We start from the raw sequence: 24,010 nt of genomic DNA, 5'->3' as shown, positions 1-24,010 counted from the left end.
AGAAAAGAGCCACTGGAGTCAGAATTAGCTTCAAATCCTTCCTGTCTTGGAAGCCCTTGAGTGGTGTGACCTACGGCAGCGGCAGCGTTCATTACATCTTGAGCAACATTTTCTCTTGTACATAAGGGGCAACCAATGCCTGCCTTTGATGGTTCTTTAAGTCATGGATTGTTTCTCAAAACATTAGTGGTAACAAGAATTACTTGGAGAGGTAGGTGAAAATGCATATTTCCAAGACTCATGCTCATTGATTCCAATCAAGGTCCCAGGCATCCTCATTTTGACCACCTCCCTAGGCTTCATGGGTCCTGCTTTCAGAAACACTGGATATGGATGTATATGCTTAGTAGTCAGACACATTGTAAATACTCTGAAGGTGGGAGCTATGGCCATTTTTCATTCAACACAGGTTTACCAAGCATCTATTATGTACCAAGTGTGATACCAACTACATAGACTCTTCCTACTTAATTTCTTTTACTATGAATTTACTTCATTTATGTATGCCTTAGATCACCGACTTGTTGTAAGCTCTGGAATGAAAGGTTAAAACAGCATAATGTAGCACAGAATAAAATAAATGTTACAAGACATGAATTTGAATCCTGTTTCTATTATTTACTAGTTTATGACTTTATGTAAGTACTTTGCCTCGTGGAACTTACTTGGTTAAAATCTGTGAAGGCAGTGAGTATAGAAGTAAAATGCCTAGAGTTTGGGGTTCTGGCTCTTTAGGTTTTCTAGGTGTAATCTTGGGAAAGTTATTTAACTTCTTTGAACCCCCATTTCTTCATATGTAGAGATGGGATTCATTTGTTCAATGTGCATTCCGTCAAGAAATATTTTTTTTTAGCACTTTATAGGTGATCAGCACTGTGTTAGGTATTTGGAATACCCTGGAGAGCAAGACAGAGTCCCTGACTCATGCACCTTACAACTTAAAAGGGGACATAAATATTAAATAGACACAAGTAACCCATTCTATTGTAATAAATTCTGCTATGATAAATTGTACCAATGGAAGCCAACTTAGTCTGTTTCAGGGAAGACTTTTTCAGAGAATGGATGCTTAAGTTGAGCCCTGAAGGGAAAATAGGCATGAATGGGTAAAGAAGCCCCAGAGATGGGAAGAGCTAGACTCAGTGGTACAGGGATAACTCTGTGGCTGAAGCTGAGGACCTAGTTCCTCCTACCTCATAGGTGTGGAAACATTTGATGCAATAAAATGCTTACCATAGTGCCCACACTGCCCAGATACATAATGATCATGGAAATATATTTGATTGGTTTGTGTCAATCAATGTATGAAGAGGTATTGTGGAAATGGGTGGTCCTCAAGTTTCTTCAGAATAACTGGGAGGGCTTGTTAAACCACAAATTGCTGGGAATCAGCTTCCAGGCTTTTTGATTCAGTAGTTCTGGCCTGAGGCCAATCATGAGCTTTTCTTAGGCTGCCAGGTGATATTCATGCTGCTGGTGGGGGAAGAGCTGTGTGCAAGTGACACTTTGGGAACTACTGATGTAAATTGTAAGGTCAGATATACCTGCGGAAGGAAGTAGAATCTCCCACAATGCTCAGGTCTTGATGCAGCACAGGACCTTTCTATAATTATTTAATACTTGTGTCATTTTTAGAATTGGGAAAAGTCCAAATCCAAGATCTTTTTCTCTATAGAACTCACTTTTGTTGCATTCAGCCATAAAGGCAGCCAGAGTGACCTTGCATACTGCACACCCAATCACCAAGATAACCTGACCCTCCATTATGTGCACCCTTCAGACTTCCAACAATTTTTGCTAAATAATTATCTGGAATAAACAATTTTGAGAGCAAAACAAAAGGCAACTTCAATGAAATATTTCTAAAGAGAAATACCTTCACAGTTGCCTGTCTTGATTGATGTGGAAGTGAGTACATAATAATATCCCTTCTTGTTTCTGATTTTTTATTGGCATGTAGGCCTCTTATTGAATTAATATTAATAAATGAAATAACAATAATCATAAAAAACTGCCTTTATCAGTGTAGGTCTGGGCCAGGGAACGGTACCCCATTTGATCCCTGACACCACATTAAGAGGTAGGTCCTGATTGTCTCCATTTTAATGAGGAAAAATCCAAAGCACAAAAAAATCTTGACTCAGGTCCTAGACTCAAGTCCAGGGCCAGGATTTGAATCAAGTCTGACTCCAGAGCTCAGGTTCTTAATTACAGTTATGTAATGATGCATTTGTCAAAAACAAAAGAAACAAAAACCCTCTCTCAAAACAAAACACAACTAAGATATTCTTGAGCTAATCACAGTAAAATAAAATCAATTGAAACAACTTGAATTGCCTCCCTGGCAATTCAAGATGCCAAGAAAACCCATCAGTTACTTTTATCCTGGTTTCATATTTCAGGATGTAGACTAAGAGTATCCCAAATCAGGTTTAAGATAAAACAAAACAAAATCCAACAATCTGATACATCAGGATCCTTCAGAAGAAAAGAAATCTCTCTTTAGGATGATAAATCTTCGCTTTTCTGGAAAAGGAGAGTGTCCCTCCCCAGAGGATGGAGAGTCCTTGGTGGTTTAACTGTTAACAACTCCTATATTTTACTAGATTTAGGTCCTCCTGCTAACTTAGCTCCAGGACACTTGGCTTGGAAGGCTGGCGTAGACTTTCTTGGGCAGATATTTTGGGACATTCTCGCCCAGTAGTTTAGGATGAAGGGATCATAATAAATACTTGGCCCCTCTAGCTGGCAGATTTTTCAAAGAGACGGCCAGCCATGCTTCATCTTCTTCCACACTTTCCCGGTCCCTAGTAACGGTAAAGTGCAGAAAAGCTTGCCAGGGCCTGCAGAAAGCGCAGCGCCTACGAGGTTGGCACGCGTCTCTCCTTCCCTCCCCCGGGAACGATCTCGGCACCTCCCGGTGATGTCAGTGGAATCCTGAGGCGGATCCTGCTCCCGGGGCCGGGGGGGAGGGCGCACGGCCTCCAGCCAGCTGGGCAGAGCCGGGGTGGAGAAGGCACCGGCAGAGTGGCAGCCCGGTGCCCGGCGCCCGCCTCCCGCCCCCGGACGCGCCGCCCCGCTGGCTGGCCCGCGCCACGCTCCGCCCTGGACGCCGCTCGTCCCGGCGCGGGGGTGCGCGGGGGGTGGGAGCGGGCCCCGGCTCAGCCTGATTTACGGCTCTGCTGAAAACCGCTCGGCTCCCGCAGCATCAGCACCGGCGGTGGCGGCATTAGCCGCAGCAGCAGCAGCAACAAGTCGGGTAAGTGGCCGCCGTGGGCATCTGCTCCCGCGGTCCGCCAGAGGGGGCGCGGCCGAGGGGCCCGCCTGCGCCGAGGGAAGGGGTCCCGGTTCTCGCAGCACCGCGGGGAGTTGGGAGAGCCGGCTTCCCGGCCCCCAATTGCAGGGCTGCAACTCGTGTGCGCACTAATCCACTCTGACACCCGCCGATAGGCAGGCAGCAGAGCGTGGGCAGGGAGACTTGGGACCCTAGAGACAGGGTCACGGCCTGCCTGCCCAGCTCTTGCAGACCTTTTCCACCAGCCCTGTGGAATTGGGGTTTCCGCTGGGCCCATGGAAGCCTGCATGCTCAGGAGTGCGTGATTATTCATTTCCCCATCCAGAGATGCCACCTCTTTCCCCTTGCCTCTCTAAAATCCTAATTCCCCTTCACCACTTACTGTGGACTGTGGCCCTGCTGTGGATCAGGGTTTGTATCCCATATCCACAAAACCAGTGGTTAAACATCCCAGTACAGTACAGGAAGAAATTCCCCTCTCTGGGGGCCAGAGGCTTATTAACCTGGAAGCTTTGCCAGTCTAGCTGTCTGGGGACCATTTGCACTTCTGTTTTTGAAGAGATTGAGGACCCAATAAAGACACTTTTCATCCTGAGATCCCATTTGGGACCCCTCATTGTGGGATACTTGCTACATTAAGTAGAAGCCATTCCTGGAGGGAATAGATTTGTACTGCTTGCAAAATTGGGTTATAACAGTCATCTGTTGCTAGGGTGAAGGAAATCAATTCCTACGAGAAAACCAGAATTTCCTATTATTGAAAGAGTTAGCTGATACCTACCCAGCTCAAACATTGGCCAACTCCAGGTTTTCAAGTTAAAATAGGAGCAGAGAAAGCAGATCCATCCAGTACACTTGATATTATAATAAAATCTTGGCCATGGGCCTACTTATACCAAATGATGCTTGACACATTGCGTCCCCAAATTTCAGTAATGCTAGAGAATGGGACCATTGTTGTTCTGATTACATTTTTATTTATATCATCCCACCAGTAATTAATGAAAAAAAGACAAATCGTAGGTTGAAAAAATTTCAGTCCATCTGTGTTTAATACTTGAGTAACTTTCATATACTTGAGAAAAGATCACTAAGCTTGTTCTCTTAGGACTTATTTTGATGATTCATGTGAGTTTTTCTCATTTTCGTATAAGGCATAGTTTTGCATGTGGTATATTAAATTCAGGAGGGCAAGAAACAGGAGTTCCTCTTCTGGGTCTGCCCATTTCATTCTGACTTGGGGTTCATAATGCTTTCTTCTGGGAAGAGGGAGGATTATCCACCTTTTTTATTCTAGGCAGGTGTTGGCAGACTTTTTTTTTTCTGCAAAAGGCCAAGTAATGAAAATTTTTGACTTGCTGGGCATAACATCTGTGTCTCAACTATACAGTTCACCTCTGATATTGATGTGCAAAAGCAGCAGTAAATGATACAGAAATGAATGGATGTGGCTTGCTGGATTTGACCTGGATTTTCTGGGTGCAGGTTTTAACTTTGACACAAAATCAATATAGAGTATTCTATACAAAACTTGCTTTAAACCAAAAGGCCACTGCCCCCATGGAGATGAGCAGCAATCATTTTGGTAGTATTATGTATTTATTTATTTTAAACTCCCCATTTTTCCTCTCTCCCAGGACTTTTAGAGTAATGCAACAGAAGGCTTTTGAGGAAGGCAGATATCCCTGGCAGGAGTCCTTTGAAAATGTTGCTGTGTGCCTGCCATTCCGCTGCCCGAGGTGTGGAGACCATACCAGATTTAGAAGCTTGTCATCCTTGAGGGCCCATCTGGAATTCAGTCACAGTTATGAAGAAAGAACGCTCCTGACAAAATGCAGCCTCTTTCCATCTCTCAAAGACACAGAACTACTCCCTTCCTCCGAACTCCTGAAACAGGGAAAATTGCAGAGCCACGGCAACGTGGTAAAGCAGAAACCAAGCTATGTTAACTTGTATAGCATTGCACATGAACACTCCAAGGACCGAAAGCCATTTGAGGTGGTGGCAGAGAGGCCTGTGTCCTACGTGCAGACCTATGCTGCGATGGACATACGTGCAGACTCACTGGATGGGCCACGGTCCAGTCCTGGACTTCCCACCTCAGACACGAAAGCCTCTTTCGAGGCACACGTCAGAGAGAAATTCAATCGCATGGTTGAGGCTGTGGATAGGACCATTGAGAAGAGAATTGATAAACTCACCAAAGAGTTGGCCCAGAAAACTGCTGAACTGTTGGAAGTCCGGGCAGCCTTTGTGCAGCTGACTCAGAAAAAGCAGGAAGTTCAGAGACGAGAGCGGGCCCTCAACAGACAGGTGGATGTGGCAGTGGAAATGATCGCAGCACTGAGACAGCGCCTGACAGAATCTGAGGAGGAGCTTCTTAGGAAGGAAGAGTAAGTGGTGCTGAGACAGGATGCTAACCCCTTTGCTTTAGGGATCCCTCCCCAAGTTATAAGCAAATGTTAAGCAAGATTTGATTTGTAGTGTTTTTAGGTGTCTTGGCTGCAATGCTCTCATTGATATAGTTGAACCAGGAGGTACAGGCCTTGATATTATTCACCCCCTCTGTGTACAGTCTGTAGTCCAGCAACTTTAAAGTCATAGTGTCCAACTCTTTGTTACCTTGGAAACTGTAAACCACTGATGTTTTTAGAGGAGTAACACCACCTACATATGGGGGATCCCATAGGTAGTGAACTTGCAAGTGAAGTTGAATGTGTAGGCGGAAAGAGGTACCCTGAGAGCCATACCTCCTGACAATCTCTGTATTATAGAGTCAAGAACTTGAGATGCTGTCTTATTCAAGCATAAAAATATGTGCTGAATTCAAATAATTTTGGCTTATTTGCCATTTTGGATTATCTGCCCACATTAATGAAGTGTCATTAGTTGAGAATTCGTTTAATTATAAGTTACATTTGGAAAAAAAAAGAGACATTAGGAAACCCAGAGGAAAGACATTCTGATATAGCTATACCTCTGTGATTTACATTTGAGATTTTCCTTTTTATAAAATGATGCATGATACTAGATTATCTTTGCTGCTTGCAAAGAGTTGACACTGGTTTTGCAAGTCAGAGGTGATCATAGAAGCTGTTACTTGAAAAATCATCATACTTAGAGAAGAATTTCTTTATCAGTGAGTATGGATTTAACCCACACTGGAAAAGCATAAGTAGCAATTCAGTGTATTTCCCAAATGTAGAACATCAGATTTTATTTTAAATGGAGGCTCAGAATTTGTAGAATCAAAGGACATAAAAATTGACAGACTAAAACATCCTAGAAGACAGGTTTTCAAATAATTTGAGTGCTACTATAGAGATGATTTACTTTCATCTTCTCTTTGCCCTCTGGCACTCTTCTATCTTGTGTCGCTTCTTAAAATGTAATAATTAAAACTCTCTAAGAAGCCCTATGTATTAAAGAGGTCTATACTTGCTATCATTAAATGTTTATATTCTACCTTGGAGGGAAGCATAGGCATTTTTTTTAAATAAAGGAAGGGTAAATTTGAATCAGCTATTGATTTGCTTTACCCATTTTTTTGTTGTTATTTATTTGTTTTTTGTTGTTGTTGTTTTTTTTTTTTTTTTTAGCTTCTGATGTTACCTGGTAGGAAGGTAGTATTTTTTTTTTTCTTTTTTGACCCATTGTGGTCACCAAGATGACCTGCTGTACACTGTTGGGAAAATAACTGATGGGGTTTTCTTTGTGTGTAGAAAAAGGCCTAGAATTAACTTTGTAGTATATCTGTTTAATTTAAGAGCAGTGAATTTAAAAGGCCACCTAATTGATATTTTGCATTCATTGGTTTGTTCTATTGTGTAGATTAATAAGAGAAGTAATAATGAACAAGGGGTGTGAGATGGTGGCTGCCTGGACTATGGAAAGACAAGATACCGAAGGGATGGATCTTATGGTTAGATGTAGGTTATTGTCAAGGATCTAACTTTGGAGTGATAGGGTCAAGAGCACTTTATTAAAAATATCTGATTAAATAAAAGTGATCTATACATGGGTGCGTAATGATATTGTGTTATGATTAATCCATGCTGTCTCTTGAGCACCTAATGAAAAACATACACATAGAAAACAAATTTTTAGCCAGATAGAATTGTATATGTAAAAAATACCCCCTTCTCTCCAAGAACATCCGCACCATTCTCTGGAGACAGCATTGTGAAGTTTACTAAACATCCGTCTAGAGCCTTTCTGTGTGCAAACAGCCACATGTCATTTGTACACATAGAGTTACAGTGCTTTTCAAAATAGAGTCATGATGCATACTTTTCTGCCACTTGCATTTAGAGCTTTTTTTGTTTTAACATAATATGTCTCAGGCATCTTTTGTGCTCAAAATATGAATTATGCCATTCCTTTTGGCTGTTGCATAATATTCCATGGATGCATAAGGCTGATTTAACCAGTGTGCTATTGATAAATACACAGTTTGTTCCATTTTCATAGTATTATAGTGCCCAGTTAATATCACTGTACAGTTTTGTTGACAATTTCGTTGGCATCCCTAGGAGTTTTCTTATTTTTCATTTAATTTTGGGGCTAGAATTGAACCTAGGCCTTGTGTATGCTAAGCACACACTCTACCACTGAGCCACCACCTCAGCACAAGTTGATTTTTAGTATATCATTTTCAAGCTAACAGAAAACTATGGAATTTTAAAAAACGCAACTTGGAATAAAAATAAAGTGACGTAGCCTTAATCTTTTAAACGTAAAATAAACAAAAGTCTTCATTTTGTAAAGCTTTCATTTGGGTCCATACTGTCAGTTTCTGTATTCAAGCCTCAAATAATCACTCTTTCTGTAAATAAAATAGACTGAAAGAGTCTTGTTTTCCATGAAGGACACTGGAGCTTTTGGTCTTGGGAGCCACTGTGGACAGCATACTCAGTGTCTAGCTTTGCCCCTCCTCCCCCTGCCGTCTGATTGGGGATGCATAGAAACTGCCCATCTCCTATACCTATGATACGGGGTGGATTTGGCTAGATCTGCAAGACTAGGTCTTGCCCCTTCCCTCCTTACCACTCCCTTGGAGGGCTGTGCCCTCCACTAAGAGGTGGACTATCAGGTAAGGCCAGGCCCTGTTTAGCTGGGGTACATACCAGAAACTGCTTCCTTGCCAAATGCCTCCACGTAAGCTCTCAAGTCCCATTTGTGAGAGAAAGTAGATTGTTGTGGTCCGATGTGAAATTGACTTAAGCTTGGGGACACTTTGGAACATAGATGGTTGATTTGATTTTTTAAAATAGCAAAAGTCTGATTTTTAGCATCCACATAAGGCTTTCTTACCTATGGATTTATCCCTCAACTATAAAAATTCTTTCTTTGAAGTTGAAATTAAAAAAAAATCTCTAAAGCTGCATCTTCCCTGAGGTCATTGCCCTATGGAGGTCATATATATACCGTAATGCAGAGGAAGTTTGAATTGGCAATATTTTGTACTTTCACGCTAGTGAATTTTCTTGTAGAGAGGTATCTGTATATTTTTGGAGTGCAAATCCTAGAAAGAAGTTGCTCATCTTTACAAAGTCCATGTAACTTTAAGTCCCTCTGAAATGGGTATTTACTTATTGACGAGGAGTCGGAGATGTTGGGCAGCATTGCCTGTAATCAGGTAAATCAATCCCAGCCACCTTGCAGCAAGGTATCCCTTAACAAGAAAGGTTGAATTTAAATGGTAACTGAGTTGGCTTTTTGTAGTTTGGAGAAATTGAGGGTAATAATGGTAATCCCAAATTTACTTGAGGACCTTTTCCTGGTAAATTTGGAAAGTGACCATAGATCACCAGTGATGTGCCTATCCCTGTACTGGGGGTATGTGGGGAATATAAAATTCTCGATACTTTCCTCTAAGGTGCTTACGTTTTACATAGGAAGAATAAAGCATACCCATGATCATGCCTGTGCCCAAAAGCAGGGTAGCTTTAACAAGTGCTTAAATGCAAGCCATAGTTTCAGGTTGATAGAACTTTAGGGGACAGATCTGTTTACAGGGAGAAGCCACACTGAGGGAATGAGGAAGAAGGGTGGAATTTGCAGTAGCAGCCAGATGATGGTGACATTGAAGGGGCAACTGGGCTGTCAGAGATGGCCCCTGAGTGGATGGTGTGATTTTTGATTTTTAGAACTAGAAGGTGTCTGTCCTCTGTCTCCTTTGGGGGACATGTTCATTACACAGATGCAGAAAATAAGCCCAGAGCAGTAGAATGACTTGCCCAAGGACAAAGATTTAGTGGCAAAGCTGAAACTGAAGCCTACATCCCTGCAGAGTGCTTTTTCTGTTAGTTCACCATGTCCTAGCCAGACTTCTGAAAATGTGATATTCGCCCAAAGCGTCGAGACTTATGTAATATTCAGCATGGCCCATTTTGGAATAGGCTTGTTTCTTTGCTATTTTAAGAGGGCTGCTATGATGACATCATTTATTTTTCTGATGTGATTAAAGAAAATACCAGCTGGCATAAAAGATGTTGGAAACAGGGAAGTGGTGCCACCACAGGCATGGCCATGACATTAAGCTTCTGGTACACCCACCCCAGGGCTTTCATGTTCCAGCAAGGGCTTTTAACTGGACTCTCTGGATGTCCTTGCCCAGTCAGGGTAGGGCATGTGTCATTTGCCAGCCTGTGATTGCCTCGAGGGGCCTCTTTGTGATCCCATCTCTATTTCCATCTATAGCTTTGTGAGCTACAGTAGATAGACTCTGTTTCCCTTCTCCCTTCATTGCTTGCCCCATTCCCAGCTCGGAGCCTTGCAGAAGATAACATTTACTAAGAGCCTACTGATTGGCAGGTTCTACTCCAGGTTCTGGTCAAACAGTGCTTCCCCACGTGCAGTTCCTTCCTCCAAAGCACTTACAGAGCACAAGGAAACATGGCCTCCAACAGATCACTAGGCTGTGATAAAAGAGACGTGGAGGGCAGCCTGAGCCCATCATGTCCATTTAGATTATTATCGAGGTCTGGCCATGGGATGCTGGCCTTTAAAAGGTAAGGTTGACTTGGTAACTTGCTTTACACAGTCAAACCCTCTGGCCATTTACTTAAGTCATTCCCTTTTTCTGGGTCAGCCAAAGCACTGGGTAGAGAAGCTGGTGTCCATACTGATGAACAGCTAGGAGATAGGCCAAGAAGCAGAGTGCAGTAGAGGGGAGAGGGTTTGGTTGGTTCCATATTGTGAGGTTTCCTCTCTTTTCAAGCTGTGTCCCATGCAGGCTTAATAACTAAAACAGAATAAACCAGATGTCAAGCATGTTTTCTTGGGGATGCCATGTGGTAAAATTAGGAAACCCAGAAAAATTTTCTGTTTCTCTCTGTCTCTCCATCTCTCTCCTCATGCCCGCACCCAACCTGAGGAACTTAGAATATAGTGTTGATCTACTTAGAGCCAATAAGAATAATTTGTTAATCTCATTATAGAATCCTTTTTTAAAAAGTTCTTAACGAGGAGCATATTGGTTTAGTCCAAGAAGCCAAAAAGGAAAGATGAGACAAAAAGCCAAAAAAGGGGTTGGGGGAGTCTCCAGAGGTGTGGCTGGTGCAGATTGGCCTGTGTGTCCCCTTTGGGAACCAGGTGGGGCCTTTGAGTTTGCAGAGAGGCCCTTAGTGCTTGGAGATGGCTGACTCTTGTTTCTGGATATACCTCCTGGCTGACATTATAGTCTGTCTGTGGTGCTCTGTGATCAATAGCTAAACTATTTTTAGCTAGAGGTATTTTTATCATTTCATATACCTCTGAAGAGGTTCATAAATCAGTAATGTAAAATGAAATTTAAATAACTTGGTAGAGCTCTGCCTTTGGGAGGAGAAAGCAATGTTAAAAGTGTTGTTAAGAATAGGAAGCATCAGGTTTAGATCCTACCCCCAGTTCCTGCAGGAGGCAACTGTGGGTTGCTTATTGGTTTTAGGCCCCAGTACTTATCTGGAAAAAGGAAAAATTGTCTTTGTAGAGACAGAGTTGCACATTCTATGCATTCAGCACATATGTGTTGAGCCCCTATTGTGCACTAGACTCATGTTAGATGCTGGGTACCCTAGTGAAGGAGAGATAAGGTCCCTGCCCTCACTGGTTTTATGATCAAATTGGGTCAGTGGCACAATTGGTCTCCAGGGCTGGGCACTTTGATAGAGTGAGCATGAGGTTTTGTGGCAGATATGGCAGACTATCTCATCTACACTTGGTCATGTGTCTGGATGTGGTTCCTAGCAGGAGAGCCTGAGGTTAGAGGGAAGGGCAGGGAGAAAGAACCTGGCAGAAGGAACAGCATATTCAAAAGTAAGAGTCTGGCTGGATGCAGGAATGAATGGAGTTTAAATAGACTTAAGAAATGATTTATGGATAGTATACTGTAACTCATGATAGGATTGGCTTCTAGCTGTGTTGTTCACATAATAGTGTGTCTTTGATTTTTCTCAATTAACCTGTCTTCAGCCTACCTCAGAAGAAGTAATCGAGGGGATTCAATCTGTGAAAAATTAAATGATATTATCTGTGTTTTAGACCATATGATCATCCTGTAAATGAATGAACTCATGAGTGAATGAATATTTTTTTCTAACTAAAGCTTTGAAACTACTCAGAAAGGGCTTTTCCCCTCAGTTCCCCCATCTACTCTGTTGATTTCTGAATGCCTGTGAATCCCAAGATACTGTCAGATTTCCAGGCCTATAACTCATTCTGCATAATAAGGAGCTTCAAGGTCAGTTTCTCAAATATTACTGGCATGTTTTTACTTTATAGTCAAATATTGTTTCATCTATTTAATCAAGACCAAGAGTTTGTAACAGACTGACTGTAAGCATATTTTTCCATGAAACCTTATATTTAACCTTTTTTCCTTGTTAAGTAAATAAGTCAAAGATGGGGCCAAAATTGGCCTAGAACCAGTTAATTTCCGCAAAGCACCCCGACTGGATTTCACTCAGCTTTGCCCTTATCTTCTCATCTGGCTTTCTAACTTCTGAGTCAGAGGGATGAGAATCTAAAGTAAAACGACACACACCCTTTTCTGCTCTTTCTGATAGCATCAAATTATTCTTTCTCTCAGTCACATTCAGCTCAGCTTTGTAGGTACATATTTCTGTATTTGTTTCTTTCAATGTCTACTCCCACTACATATATCCATTATGTTAACAAAAATAAAATTTTTATGGAAAATAGCTATTTTTCCAAAAACAATCTAGTGAAAATAATTTTATTAGAAGTTCTGCAAATATGTTTAATGTCTGGCTTCATAGAAGGCAGCTAGACTTTAGTGGTCCTACATTCAGTATGTTATAGACTCTTTGTTTTGATTAAATAGATGAAAAAAGTATAGCAGGAAAATGGAGGGATATTTTAATAGTCTTTTCAGATAATAGTGGATGTTCTGTCTTGATACTGTGCCCAAATGGAACAATTGGTAATTTCTTAAAGATTAATTGCTGTGCAGGATCTGAAAGCATATCAGTGAGCATTTTGTTCTCATACATTGAAATCCATTGGTCTGTCTTGCACTTTGAACGGATGCTTTGCTGTTTGGAATATAATATTAAAGAGGTTATAAGTACAATGTGGTTAAACCTCTTTCTTTTCCATTCAGAAATTTCTTAAGATTCCTTGGGGAGTACATTGGTGGCTTTGGATATCCTTCATCCAGGTGAAGGATCCTTGTCACATCCTTGTCACAGGATGTGACAAGGATCTAAGATGTACATACCTGCTATTCCATGATTACACGCTCTTTTCATTTAATGAAGATTCTTTATACAATCTGCATGAGGAACTTCTTCGGCTTTTGTTTTATGTATTCAGCTTCTCTTTTAAAACAAAATCAGACTATAACCATCAAGCTTGATTTAATGGTCTTTTCTTTTCTATTTGATGTGATACATTCACAAACTAAAATTAGGTTAGCATTTGTGCCAGGTTGTTTGAAAAATACAAAGGTTATTAACTTCTCAGCTTCAGGGCACAAGATAATTGGATGAGGGAGGTTAGGAAAAGATTCTACTTTACTCCAATATGACATAACACTCCATGATAGACTAGGAGCATTAATGTTAATTTTTAAAAGTTTTATATGGAACCAGCAGCAAAACTTATGTGATTTAAAAATATAGCCATAATCATATGCAGTGTTGCATTCAGATTCATTCTCTTGATTTTGCAATATTAATCCTGTGAGATTAGGCTGTCAGGTATTGCTTTTTCCTCATATTCTAAACTGTACTGCCTGAAGGCCCAAAAGTAGTAAATATGCAGAGAGCAAAAAGACTGGGAAAAACATATAGGAAGTTGGCAATAGTTACAGTAGGACTTGACAGTAGTGGGGTAATAAGTGATTTTTGGTTTCTTGTTCTTTGTAAACATTACTTATAAAAGATATTTATTGAATATGTATCAAGCATTGTATTGAATATGGATCATTGAGCAGAGAAAAAAAAGCCCTTGATCCTCTAATAGGTCAATTTTCATAATAAATGTGATATATCTCTGCAATAAAATAAACAAATATTATAAACCTGAATGAATTGTTGGGAAAAAAAGGCTGGTCTCTTGTTTGAATTTTTGATGGTTTTCCCTTATAAGTACACTTGGAGATGGTTTAATGATTCAGTTATCCTAAGATTTCTTTCATCATTACGAGGCCATAGTGCGTAGGATGATGACTAGGATGGTGACTGGTACATGGTTGGCACCTATCAATATGTTGAATGAATAAATTCCTGGCTTATTTATCCATTTTGTGTTCTAACATTTTTTGCCCTGCAGAGAAGTAGTGACCTTCAACCATTTCTTGGAAACAGCAGCTGAGAAGGAGGTTCAGGGGAAAGCGAGGCTCCAGGACTTTATTGAGAATCTGTTGCAACGGGTAGAACTGGCGGAGAAGCAGCTAGAATACTACCAAAGCCAGCAGGTCTCAGGTCGAAGCCGTGACATCAGTGAGCATGTGGTAAGTCCCACCCTTCTAGTGGCCAGTGTGAGGTCCCCATGTATGGTGAGAGCTGGGTGACTGGCAGGGCTCCCGAGGCATCATATGAAAGCATGCCTGGGCCACGCCTGTGTGTGGAGGGAAGCCAGATCCCAGATGGGATGCACACCTCTCCTTCTTCACTCTCTACCTCCATGCCCTGCTGAATTGCTATAAATAGCTTAATATTTGCTAAATGATAGAGTTTGAAGTATCCAAAGAAATCATTTGTTTCAACCTTGCTATTCAGGTAGATCAGAAGTTATCATTATTCTGTTTTGGAGCTCTTCAGGAGAATCTTATGACAGCTTTGGTCCTTCTTACTAAAGCAAGATTCAAACACATACACTTTTTCCTTCCATTAATTGGAAGGAAAACGTGGTTCAACCATATCAATATATTAAATAGTGCTAAAGTAGAATTTCAAGGTGGAAGGTCTAGGATAGACTTCTGCATACCATTTTACGTAGAGTTGAGGGGATTAAGAAAACTCTAGCGTTCAGATGAGAATCCTGGATGTGGGTGAAGATCCACATTCTCATTGGTGGATTCATTGAGACCCTGGTTTCTTTGTAGTGTGGTTGGGGGACACTGTAGGTGAAAGGAATGGGTGGTCATATTGCCCCCCCTATATAGTTTCTTTGGTGTGGTGTCAACAACAAAGGCAAAGAAAGGATTTTTGAAACTCCAAAGTTATGGTTTGTTTATAACATTTTCATGATTCATTGAGCTTCATTTATGCTTATCTCCTTTTCAGATTTTATTCTTTCACTGTATTATAAGGAAATATACTGTATTACGAGGAAAAGAAAAATAGGAAACAGTTTGGCTAACCAAAAGATTAGCAAGGTTGGCTGACTAAAAATTTGGCTTGAGCTTGTGGAAGTCACGATTTGAAGCAAACGTGATTATGTAATAAAACTAATTATCTAGAAGGAATGAGATGAAAGGCAAGTGGATAAAATAAGAAAGGCAGGGGAGGGAGACAGACAACAGGAAAGAAAGGAGAGAGGAAGGTAAGAAATGAAAGAATCTTACCTAGTGCTTGCTGTAAAAATGTATACTCGGCTCAGTTCAGTGAGCCAAGCCCCAGAACCTTCCAGACATAGTAGATGGGAAGAAAGTAAATTTGTTATGTCTGAGATTTTAGCACTGTTCCAAGAAGCCTCCTCTGTGTGAAACATTTATTATTATTTCCTGGGTGAGTGCCTACTATCTTCTCCATGAAGTACATCTGAGTACTTCCCAACTTAAACCCCATTTTCTCCTTGGGAGACCATGGTGGTGTCTAGTTCTGTTTTGGAGCTCTTCAAGAGAATCTTATGAAAGCTTTGGTCCTTCTAATTAAAGCAAGATCCAACCACGTACACTTTTTCCTCACCCAGGAAATAATAAATAATAACTAGCTGTAAAGTATCCAGTGGTGATTAGCTGTTGTTAGAGGGGGCACTGAAGCCTTCTCTTGAAAGAGGTTGTGGTCAGAGGTCATGGAGCCCAGACATAGGTAAGAAGGCCTGGCTTTCAAAACATTCTTACTCTGCTTCTGACTGAGAGAGACATTTTTCCTTCTGGGGCCTTTAAATCTTCTATAAAATAAAGATATTGAATTCAATACTCTCTTAAAATCATTTGGCATCCCAAATGGTCTGATCATCACCTGACTTTGAGGGTTAGGAATTCTAAAATTGATAAGTAGCATTAACAGTTTCAGTATTTAGGCTACTAAACCACTCAGTGCTTGAAATTCTGTACTGAACTAAGGGAGAAGCCAGTGGAAGGCAAGGAGGATGAAAGGAAGCCATTAGTTTTCCACCCTCCTCTATTTTTTTTTTTCGTACTGGGGCTTAAACCTAGGGGCACTTAACCACTGAGCCACATTCCTAGCCCTTTTTATTTTTGAATTTTTTATTAGTGCTTCATAGTTATACACGACTGTAGAATCCATTTTGATACAATTGTGTAAGCAAGGAATTTATCTTATTCTAACTAAGATCCCATTCCTATGGGTGTACACAATGGTAGGATTCACTTAGGTATTTTTATATACATACATATAGTCTCATTAAGTTGCTTAGGGCCTTGCTAAATTGCTGAGGTTGGCTTTGAACTTCTGATCCTTCTGCCTCAGCCTCTGCAGTGGAATGACAGGGATGCACCGCAGCACCCTGGCTCTCTCTTTTTAAAATATCTATCTTTGCTCATTTTCTCTACTCAGTTTATTTTTGTAACTTGAAAATTGAATACCTTCCAGAGACACAGCCCGTCGTTATTTCTCATCACATTATACCATGTAATCCCAAGCTTAGTGGCATCTCGACTTTTCTAGTCAGATGATATACGTACAAAATTGCATGTGTGCACACACAACAAGCATGTATACACATAAATACGTTCAAATATGGTGGGAAATTAAGAAATATTTATGATTATATCTTCTGTATCCCAGACATGATAGGATCTGCCTTCAGCAGACTTGTCCTGCCTAAGGAAAAAAGTTGACTAATCCAAATAAAATGAAGTGCAGTTACGAATATAATAAGGAATCTAGAAATGAGAGCTGTGTGTGAATGGGGCAAGATCAGGCTGCAGTGAGGAGAACCACCTCATCATCGGAGGGACATATGGCCCTGAGAAGACGAGGAATGAAGTGTGGAATTTTTGAAAGGATTGGGAAATGTATTTTCTCCCCATTCCTGTGTATAGTTGTCCAAGTCCTAGCTTTGAACCACCGTGTGCCGTGTTATGAGATGGTCTACAGACCCTGTAGGCCATTTCTCCTTTTTCACTTAGCTTATTTCACTGTAATGATACATATCCACCTGTAAAATGAGGAGCCATGTCTTTGATATAAGCAGTGCTAAGTCTGGCCTCCTGGGCTGTCTGTGATGATAGACACAGAATAACTCAGAAGCTTTTAACAGGGAAAGCGTCAAATGATACATTCAGTAAACTCTTTGACTCAGCTTAGTGAAGGTGTAGCACCCCAAGAAACTAAAACTTCCGGAGCCTTCACTCTAGCTGCACCCAGGATAGCTCCTTGCTCCAGGGCCTCCAGGACAAGCAGACATGCTGCACAGTTCCTCTGCCCCCTGCCAGCTTGCACACCAGATCTCTCTCCTGCAGAACAGTCAGGAATGCCATCCCAGCCCAGCTCTCATCCTTTCTGCTAAGACTGCGCTGCCAAGAATGTGTCTGCTTTCTTCATCTCCCTCCTTATATCTACCTTAATTCCCTCCCCCTCCTCTCCCCTTTTTGTCATTACCACTCCAGAAAGCAATGAAATCCCTAGATTGATAAGTGAGTTACTTCTTTCTAAGGTGACTTCTAGCATTAAAATTCTTCTGTGCTATGAAAAAAATTTCCTTCCCTTCACATTTAGTGCCTTTTCTGAACTAATGTTGTGGCATCTGTATCTTTCCCTTAATCCCCTTGAGCATTTATGTACTTTTTCACCTGGCTGATTTCTAAAAATACAGTGTGCTTACTCAGATATTTTATCTTTATGCTCTGAAAAAAAAATGCTGTCAAATTAGACACAAAGTGACCTAATATCCCATCTGCCAAAAAATCTTTCCAGAACTGCTCACATGGAAGGTCAATGAGACAATCTGAATAATGTTGCTTTAAGTGTTGCTTTTATTTCCTTCAGGTTGCTAAATTAGGACTAGCAGTAATTCATTTAACACATACTTATTGGGGGTGCAGTATCTACTGGGTGCTAAGGAAGCTGCAGTGAAAGGCCCCTGCTCTCAGTGGGGAGGGGGACATAGTTTCATACAGTGATAAGTACTGTGAAGGGAGAAAGTAAAAATATACGTTTGAGGGGTTCAGGGTGGAGGACTTTGGATTGAGTGGTCAGGAAAACCTTGCTGGGAGGCAGCATTTGCACTGTGACCTGAATATCAAGCAGGATGTAGGTTGTGGAAAGTGAGAAGCAGAATGTTCTAGGCAAGGAACAGGCAGAGCAGGAGATGAACTTGTGTTTTAGCAAAGCCACTCTGGCTGCTCTGTTGGGAATAAGCTGGAGATGCAAAATGAAATATGGGGTAGGGGACTATTATAATAAAAGGTTAAGAGCGCTGGTAGCTGGAAAAGAGTGGAAGAAGTAGAGAGAAGGATGTGTTCTGGGGTAGAATTGAAAAGACCAGTTGCCTTGATGAAGGATTAGATTTAACAGACAAGGGAAAGAGGAGAATCAAGAATAAATCCAAGGTTTTGGTCTAAACAAGTTGGGTACACTACCTATATAGAGGGCAAGTTGGAAAAGAGCTAGATGATCAGTTGCCCTAAGCCCGTAGCAACCTGAATCACCATGCTTATATTTTAGAAGTCCTTGTGGCCCTCTATACCTATGGGATCCACATCCATGCATTCAACCATAGATTGAAACTATTTGGAAAAAAATTACATTGGTACTGAACATTTACTGACTTTTTCCCTTGCCATTTTTCCCTAACCCATGCAATGTAACAGCTATTTTGATAGCATTTACATTTTATTAGGTATTATAAGTAATCTGGAGAGGATTTAAAGTATATGGGAGGATGCATAAAGGTTCTATGCAACTATGACGCCATTTTATACAGGGGACTTGAGCATCCGCAGATTTCAGTATCATCATGGGTCCTGGAACCAGTTCCCCACAGACACTAAGTGTGTCTTAGCCATACTATCCCAAATACTGAAGTGGCCTCTTCTCTACATTTTATTTGTTCTCTTCTGTTTGTCTGCTGATGCAACATGGCTTCATCTAGTGAAAGCTGTATCAGGGAGATCAGGGACGGAAGGCTGGGAATATGCTGGGTTTGCCTATAAACGGAATGGTGACATCTGGATCACAAAATGATAATTATCAATTTATTCTGCAAATGAAGTCATTCCGAGCCACAAAAGTACATGCAAACATTTTATTGCATGGGTTATTACCAGTGGAAAATAAGCTCAATGATAGATGGCCTCAGGGATATTTGAGGGGTTGGTATTCATATGTTCTCATTTTAGAAATGATGTATTTTAGGCAGTAAACATTTTATGCCAATTTCCTCTTAGTTGATACTTTGTGACCAGCCACAACTATATTAAGTTAACGGTAAATTTAGTCTGATACTCCGGAAATGCACATCATTCCAGTTTTTAAAGACATGTTTTCTCAAATATTCATTTGTTGGGATGCTTTTGACTTTCTAAAATTTTTGATATCTGCTGATGTGGGCTTCTTGGAAAGCCCAGCACAGGTCCCCAAAGCTCCTTGAGAAAGCAGGGGGCAAACCTCCCATTCACTGATATGATGGGTGGTGCCAAGGGTAACATGCCAGGAACAGTAACTTCCTTCATGTGAATTCACTTTCTTAAGAATGCAGGAAAGAGTTTTAAAACCAAATTCAGCCTTCAAGTTAAGTAATATGTTCTCTTATTTGTTTTCTTTCAGCTTACAGATATCTCTTCAAATAGGAAGCTCAAATGCCTGTATGTATATCTTTTTATACTTGGGCCATTTGATAACGTATGAATGTTTCCCTGTTGCATTTTATATATCTATAATGGGATTTGAGAGGCTTAGATGGAAATTCATCTGCTTGTATACCTGACCATAAAATGTTGATGTAACTGCCAAATATGCTAAAAATCTATTAGCATATGGCAATAAGAGAATGCCAGAGTATAATTTTGTAATGTAACTTTCTCTTTTGAGAAATGGTATAGTCAAATAGCTCTGTATTGTTGTTTATTTTAATCTTTTGGTACTGGGGATTGGACCTGTGAGTTCTTTATCATTGAGCTATCCCCAGCCTTTTAAAATTTTATTTTGAGACAGGGTCTTGCTAAATTGCTGAGGCTGTCCTCTAACTTGTGATCCTCCTACTTCAGCCTCTTGTCATGGGATTACAGGTGTGCACCCATGCCTGACTCTATAGTACTATTAATGTAATCAATATGCATACATTATTATATAAATCATATCCTTTATACTGTCTTTTATAATGTCTATTCAATGGATTTTCCTGAATCCCTTAGTAAAAGAGTCAAAAGATGGGGTTTCTGACCCCATCTTCTCTGTAGACCAACTAGATAGTCATTTAAATTTTATGTTCTTCAATTTTGTCACTGGTAGTAGGACTAATAATATCTCCCTGGGAACTTAGCATCATCCGATCATTTCCTGGGGATCACAGGAACTTTTTGGAAGAGAAATATCAGTATCGATGATTTGTCTCAGTGGGAGCATTATCACCACCGTGCATGCAGGAGTGATCATGCCATGACTAGTTCCAATTATTTTAAGGCTTAAAGAGATATTTTTTTTTCTGTTCATCTCCCTTCCACTCCCACCTAACCATCTGTAGAAGCCGAGCACACCCGCATTCTGTGTGTGGCCATCCTGACCTTAAGACCCATTTCCACCCAAAGGGAAGGAGCTACCTGAAGAAAGCCAAGGATGAGAGAGCCGGACTGCAGCCCGCCAAGTCTGTTCACGAACAGGCTGAGTCCTCAAGAGAACTCTGCAGACCACCCAAGAAAGGGGAGCTTCTGGGGCTTAGCCGGAAAGGCAACATCAGGCCCAAAATGGCTAAAAAGAAGCCAACAGCGATTGTGAACATCATCTAAAAGGGTGGGTGGCTCAGGACCCTCATCTCTTGCCTTTGGGGAATGTTGTTCCAGGGACCAATGTAGATTGTCCTTTTGGGCACATCCCACACAGTAAGACATTGGAAAAGCAAAGATCATGATGCACATAAGCACCTCAATTAACCAGAATTTAACAAAGGGGAATCTCAGTGAACCAGAATTTTATTATAACCGCCTTTTAAAAGGTTTAAAAGCAAGAAGAAAATTGTAGAAAGGACAAGAAGAAGAAGAAGAAAAATGAAACAGTCTTATCCAAAGGTTTTAGTAAAACAAAGCTCCAGCTGCTAAAATAATTGGCCCAGTCTCCATTAGTCCTGGCACCTGGGCCCCTTATGCATTGGTCATTAATGTTCAGGCTCAGGGCCTCACAAGCTGTCAGACACTGGCAGAAATTTCATCGATACCCACAGTTTTCTAAATTGTGAGGCCAGGAATGGAAAAGTTCTGTTAATAGCAGTGAAATGAAGATATTTTCCTTTGCATCTAACCTTCCCCTCTGTTAATTTGAAAGCCTCCAAAATAAGGATTCCCGCTTCCCCCGAGTTTTCTTCTGGTTAATCAAGATTTCAATCTTTAGGTTGCGTAAGGGACTTGTTCAGTCAGATTTCAGTTTTCATTTGACAGATTGCTTTTCAGTTTGTTAGTTTGAGTCAGGTTTTTTGGTGTCCATAGATGCATGTTCAGATTTTGGCACACCTGTGCAGTCGTCTTCGGCTGAGTATTCTGCACCCTCAAACCTAGCTGCCAGCCTCTATCTTAATAGCTGCTTTTGTGGTGTGGTTGAGGAGGGCAGTAAAACCCTTTTAATCAACAACCATCATTGGTGCAGCATCTGAGCACTTGGCATGACAGTAGATGGCACAGTTATTGCATTGGGACCACCCTGGAAGCACCGCAGCCCTCACCCAAGACCACCTCCCCTGGTAGTTATCAGCAGCTTGCTCTCTATTAACCGTGGGCATGACTTTCTTTTTGCTGGCTTAACTTTTCCAAAGAGCAGCTCCTTTCACCTCCTGCTGCTTGTATTAGCCCTTTTATGACTAAAATATACTTTCTTACCTTTCAACCAGGTATCTGGGGTGATTGCTGTACAGTGTATTCTAACATAATTTCTGAACTAAACAATGCATGTAGGATCCAGAATCTGACACCATATTCCCCAAATAGTTTTTTTTCCCACAAAGAACTATCTTTTGAGAATTTCCTGCTTTAAAATTTTCTTCTATAATGAATTTCCATAATTTTTTTCTCATAAATTTTTTAATGCCATTAGGTCTCATGCCGAGTTTTCAAGTGCTGACATCCTTCTGGAAACAAGAGCAGTGTTGTCCACAGATATATACACATATACATATATATAATGCACATACAAGATATATGTCAGGTATATTAATAATTTATTTTTAAATCCTCATGGAGAAAGTGTGTGTTTGTGGTGGGTGGTTTTAAAACTATATAGGTTTGCTCATGTAAATTGAGTCTTCTTATTTTAAAAATTAAAACTGTAACCTAAATAACACTAGTAGAATTATGATTGTTATTGCAATAAGCATCAGATTAGCAGTATATTTAAAAATAGGTAATAAAGCAGTTACTTAAAATGACAGTAAATTAAAAAGTGTAACTTCTTATTTAAATATTTTGAACCTATCATAGTGGAGATGTTGATTTTTTTGAGTGTTCACTTTGACCTTGGCTTATGGGGGTGGACCATTCGTATGGTACGTAGGCAGCTATCAAGTGGGAAAAAATATTGCTGTGAATATTACTGTTTAGGCTAGCATTGTAAAAATAGTAATGTTATTATTTATTTGGATACTTAATCTCCTCCAAAATTATTTAATATTGATGCTTCTATCATGGTTGCACTTTAGCTTTCCCATACTAAAAAATGACTTGTTAGTTGTATTGCATGCTCCTTGTCCTGTAAAGTGTGTGCAAAGACAACAACTTTTTAAAAAATGCTATAGCCAGATTTTTTTTCTGTTTCATTTAAAATAGCTCATAATTTTGATATTCCTTTAACATGCCTAGAGGGCATAGCAGCTCTCTTTGACAGTGGTATCCAGTGATCTTCAGAAAGTACTATAGTGTCATAATCTATAAACATCACATGAGGCAAATAATTTTGAGATTTATTATATTAAAAAAAATTTTTTTTTGTATTCGGGATTGAACTCAGGGGCACCTAAGTACTGAGCCACATCCTCAGTCCCTTTTTATTTTTTTTATATTGAAACAGGGTCCCACTAAGTTGCTGAGGTTGGCTTTAAATTTGTGATCCTCCTGCCTCAGCCTCCTGAGTTGCTGGGATTACAGATGTGTGCCATGGTGCCTGGTTTAAATTTTTTTTCTTTTTAAGTTCAAACTAAATTCTGATCCCCATACAATGAAATGGGTTATGTATGCTATACTTCCTTTGAGACATAAATTTACTGTTGAAATATGGGAGCTGGTTTATTCAGAGGGATACTCCATTTACATGCCATGGCTTCAGCCGTGTGCCATGGGACACCATTTATGTCCTATTTTAAAATCATTTTCTTGTCTCCCTGGGCAATTAACCTTAAAGTTGAGGCAGTTGCTTTTTCGAAGAAATCACCAAAGTTTCTGGGAAACCGTGTTCGAAGTTAAACTGAAGAATAAATGAATTTTATTATTTGTCTTTTAGGGGAGAAAAATTTATTTGAACTATTCTTTCTTTTTTTTTCTTTCTTCCCAAAATAAATTACAGATTCTTATCTACAAAGTTCAGGTTGCTTAGACACCGTTTTCCAGTATTCTGCAGGGCCAGTCAGTTGTTGTACAGAAGTTGGAATATTCTGTTCCCAGAATTTAAAAAGAAGTTTTTAGATTATGAAATATGATAATAAAGCTATATTTCTGACTAATGTGTTGTTATGTTTTGTCTAATTCATCTATTTTGGGGGGACCCAACATGTTGGTCTATTGACAGCAAAAGAGTCCTCAAATGATCTGTTCATTGTATATATCATCACCGTGGCCTTGTAAACTAGAAGCTTTCTGGAAAACTTAGCTTGACTGTTTTGTTCATCCTTTGCCTAAATCTGAAAGCTCTTTCTACATATGTTCACCCTGAGAAATCTTCATTA

The 24,010-nt window shown here is 40.3% G+C and overlaps 1 protein-coding gene across 1 annotated transcript; it reads left to right on the top strand.

Moving 5' to 3' along the window:
- The first annotated feature begins 3,055 nt into the window (after positions 1-3,055).
- Positions 3,056-23,788, top strand: Znf365 (zinc finger protein 365). The gene is made up of 5 exons (XM_005334308.5): positions 3,056-3,259; positions 4,933-5,688; positions 14,072-14,252; positions 19,699-19,736; positions 20,615-23,788. The coding sequence occupies exons 2-5, from the start codon at positions 4,946-4,948 to the stop codon at positions 20,874-20,876; spliced, it is 1,224 nt and encodes a 407-aa protein (XP_005334365.1). The 5' UTR covers positions 3,056-3,259; positions 4,933-4,945; the 3' UTR covers positions 20,877-23,788.
- Positions 23,789-24,010: the final 222 nt, after the last annotated feature.

This window comes from Ictidomys tridecemlineatus, chromosome 1, assembly GCF_052094955.1.
Source record: "Ictidomys tridecemlineatus isolate mIctTri1 chromosome 1, mIctTri1.hap1, whole genome shotgun sequence".
Taxonomy (NCBI): Eukaryota; Metazoa; Chordata; class Mammalia; order Rodentia; family Sciuridae; genus Ictidomys; species Ictidomys tridecemlineatus.
Note: the sequence above shows the minus strand (reverse complement) of the source record. Positions and strands in the feature narration are given on the sequence as shown.

Coding starts and splice junctions, on each gene's coding strand:
- Znf365 (XM_005334308.5), top strand. CDS start 4,946: ATGCAACAGAAGGCTTTTGAGGAAGGCAGATATCCCTGGCAGGAGTCC. Junction 14,253..19,698: donor GTGACATCAGTGAGCATGTG/GTAAGTCCCACC, acceptor GTTTTCTTTCAG/CTTACAGATATCTCTTCAAA. Junction 19,737..20,614: donor AATAGGAAGCTCAAATGCCT/GTATGTATATCT, acceptor AACCATCTGTAG/AAGCCGAGCACACCCGCATT.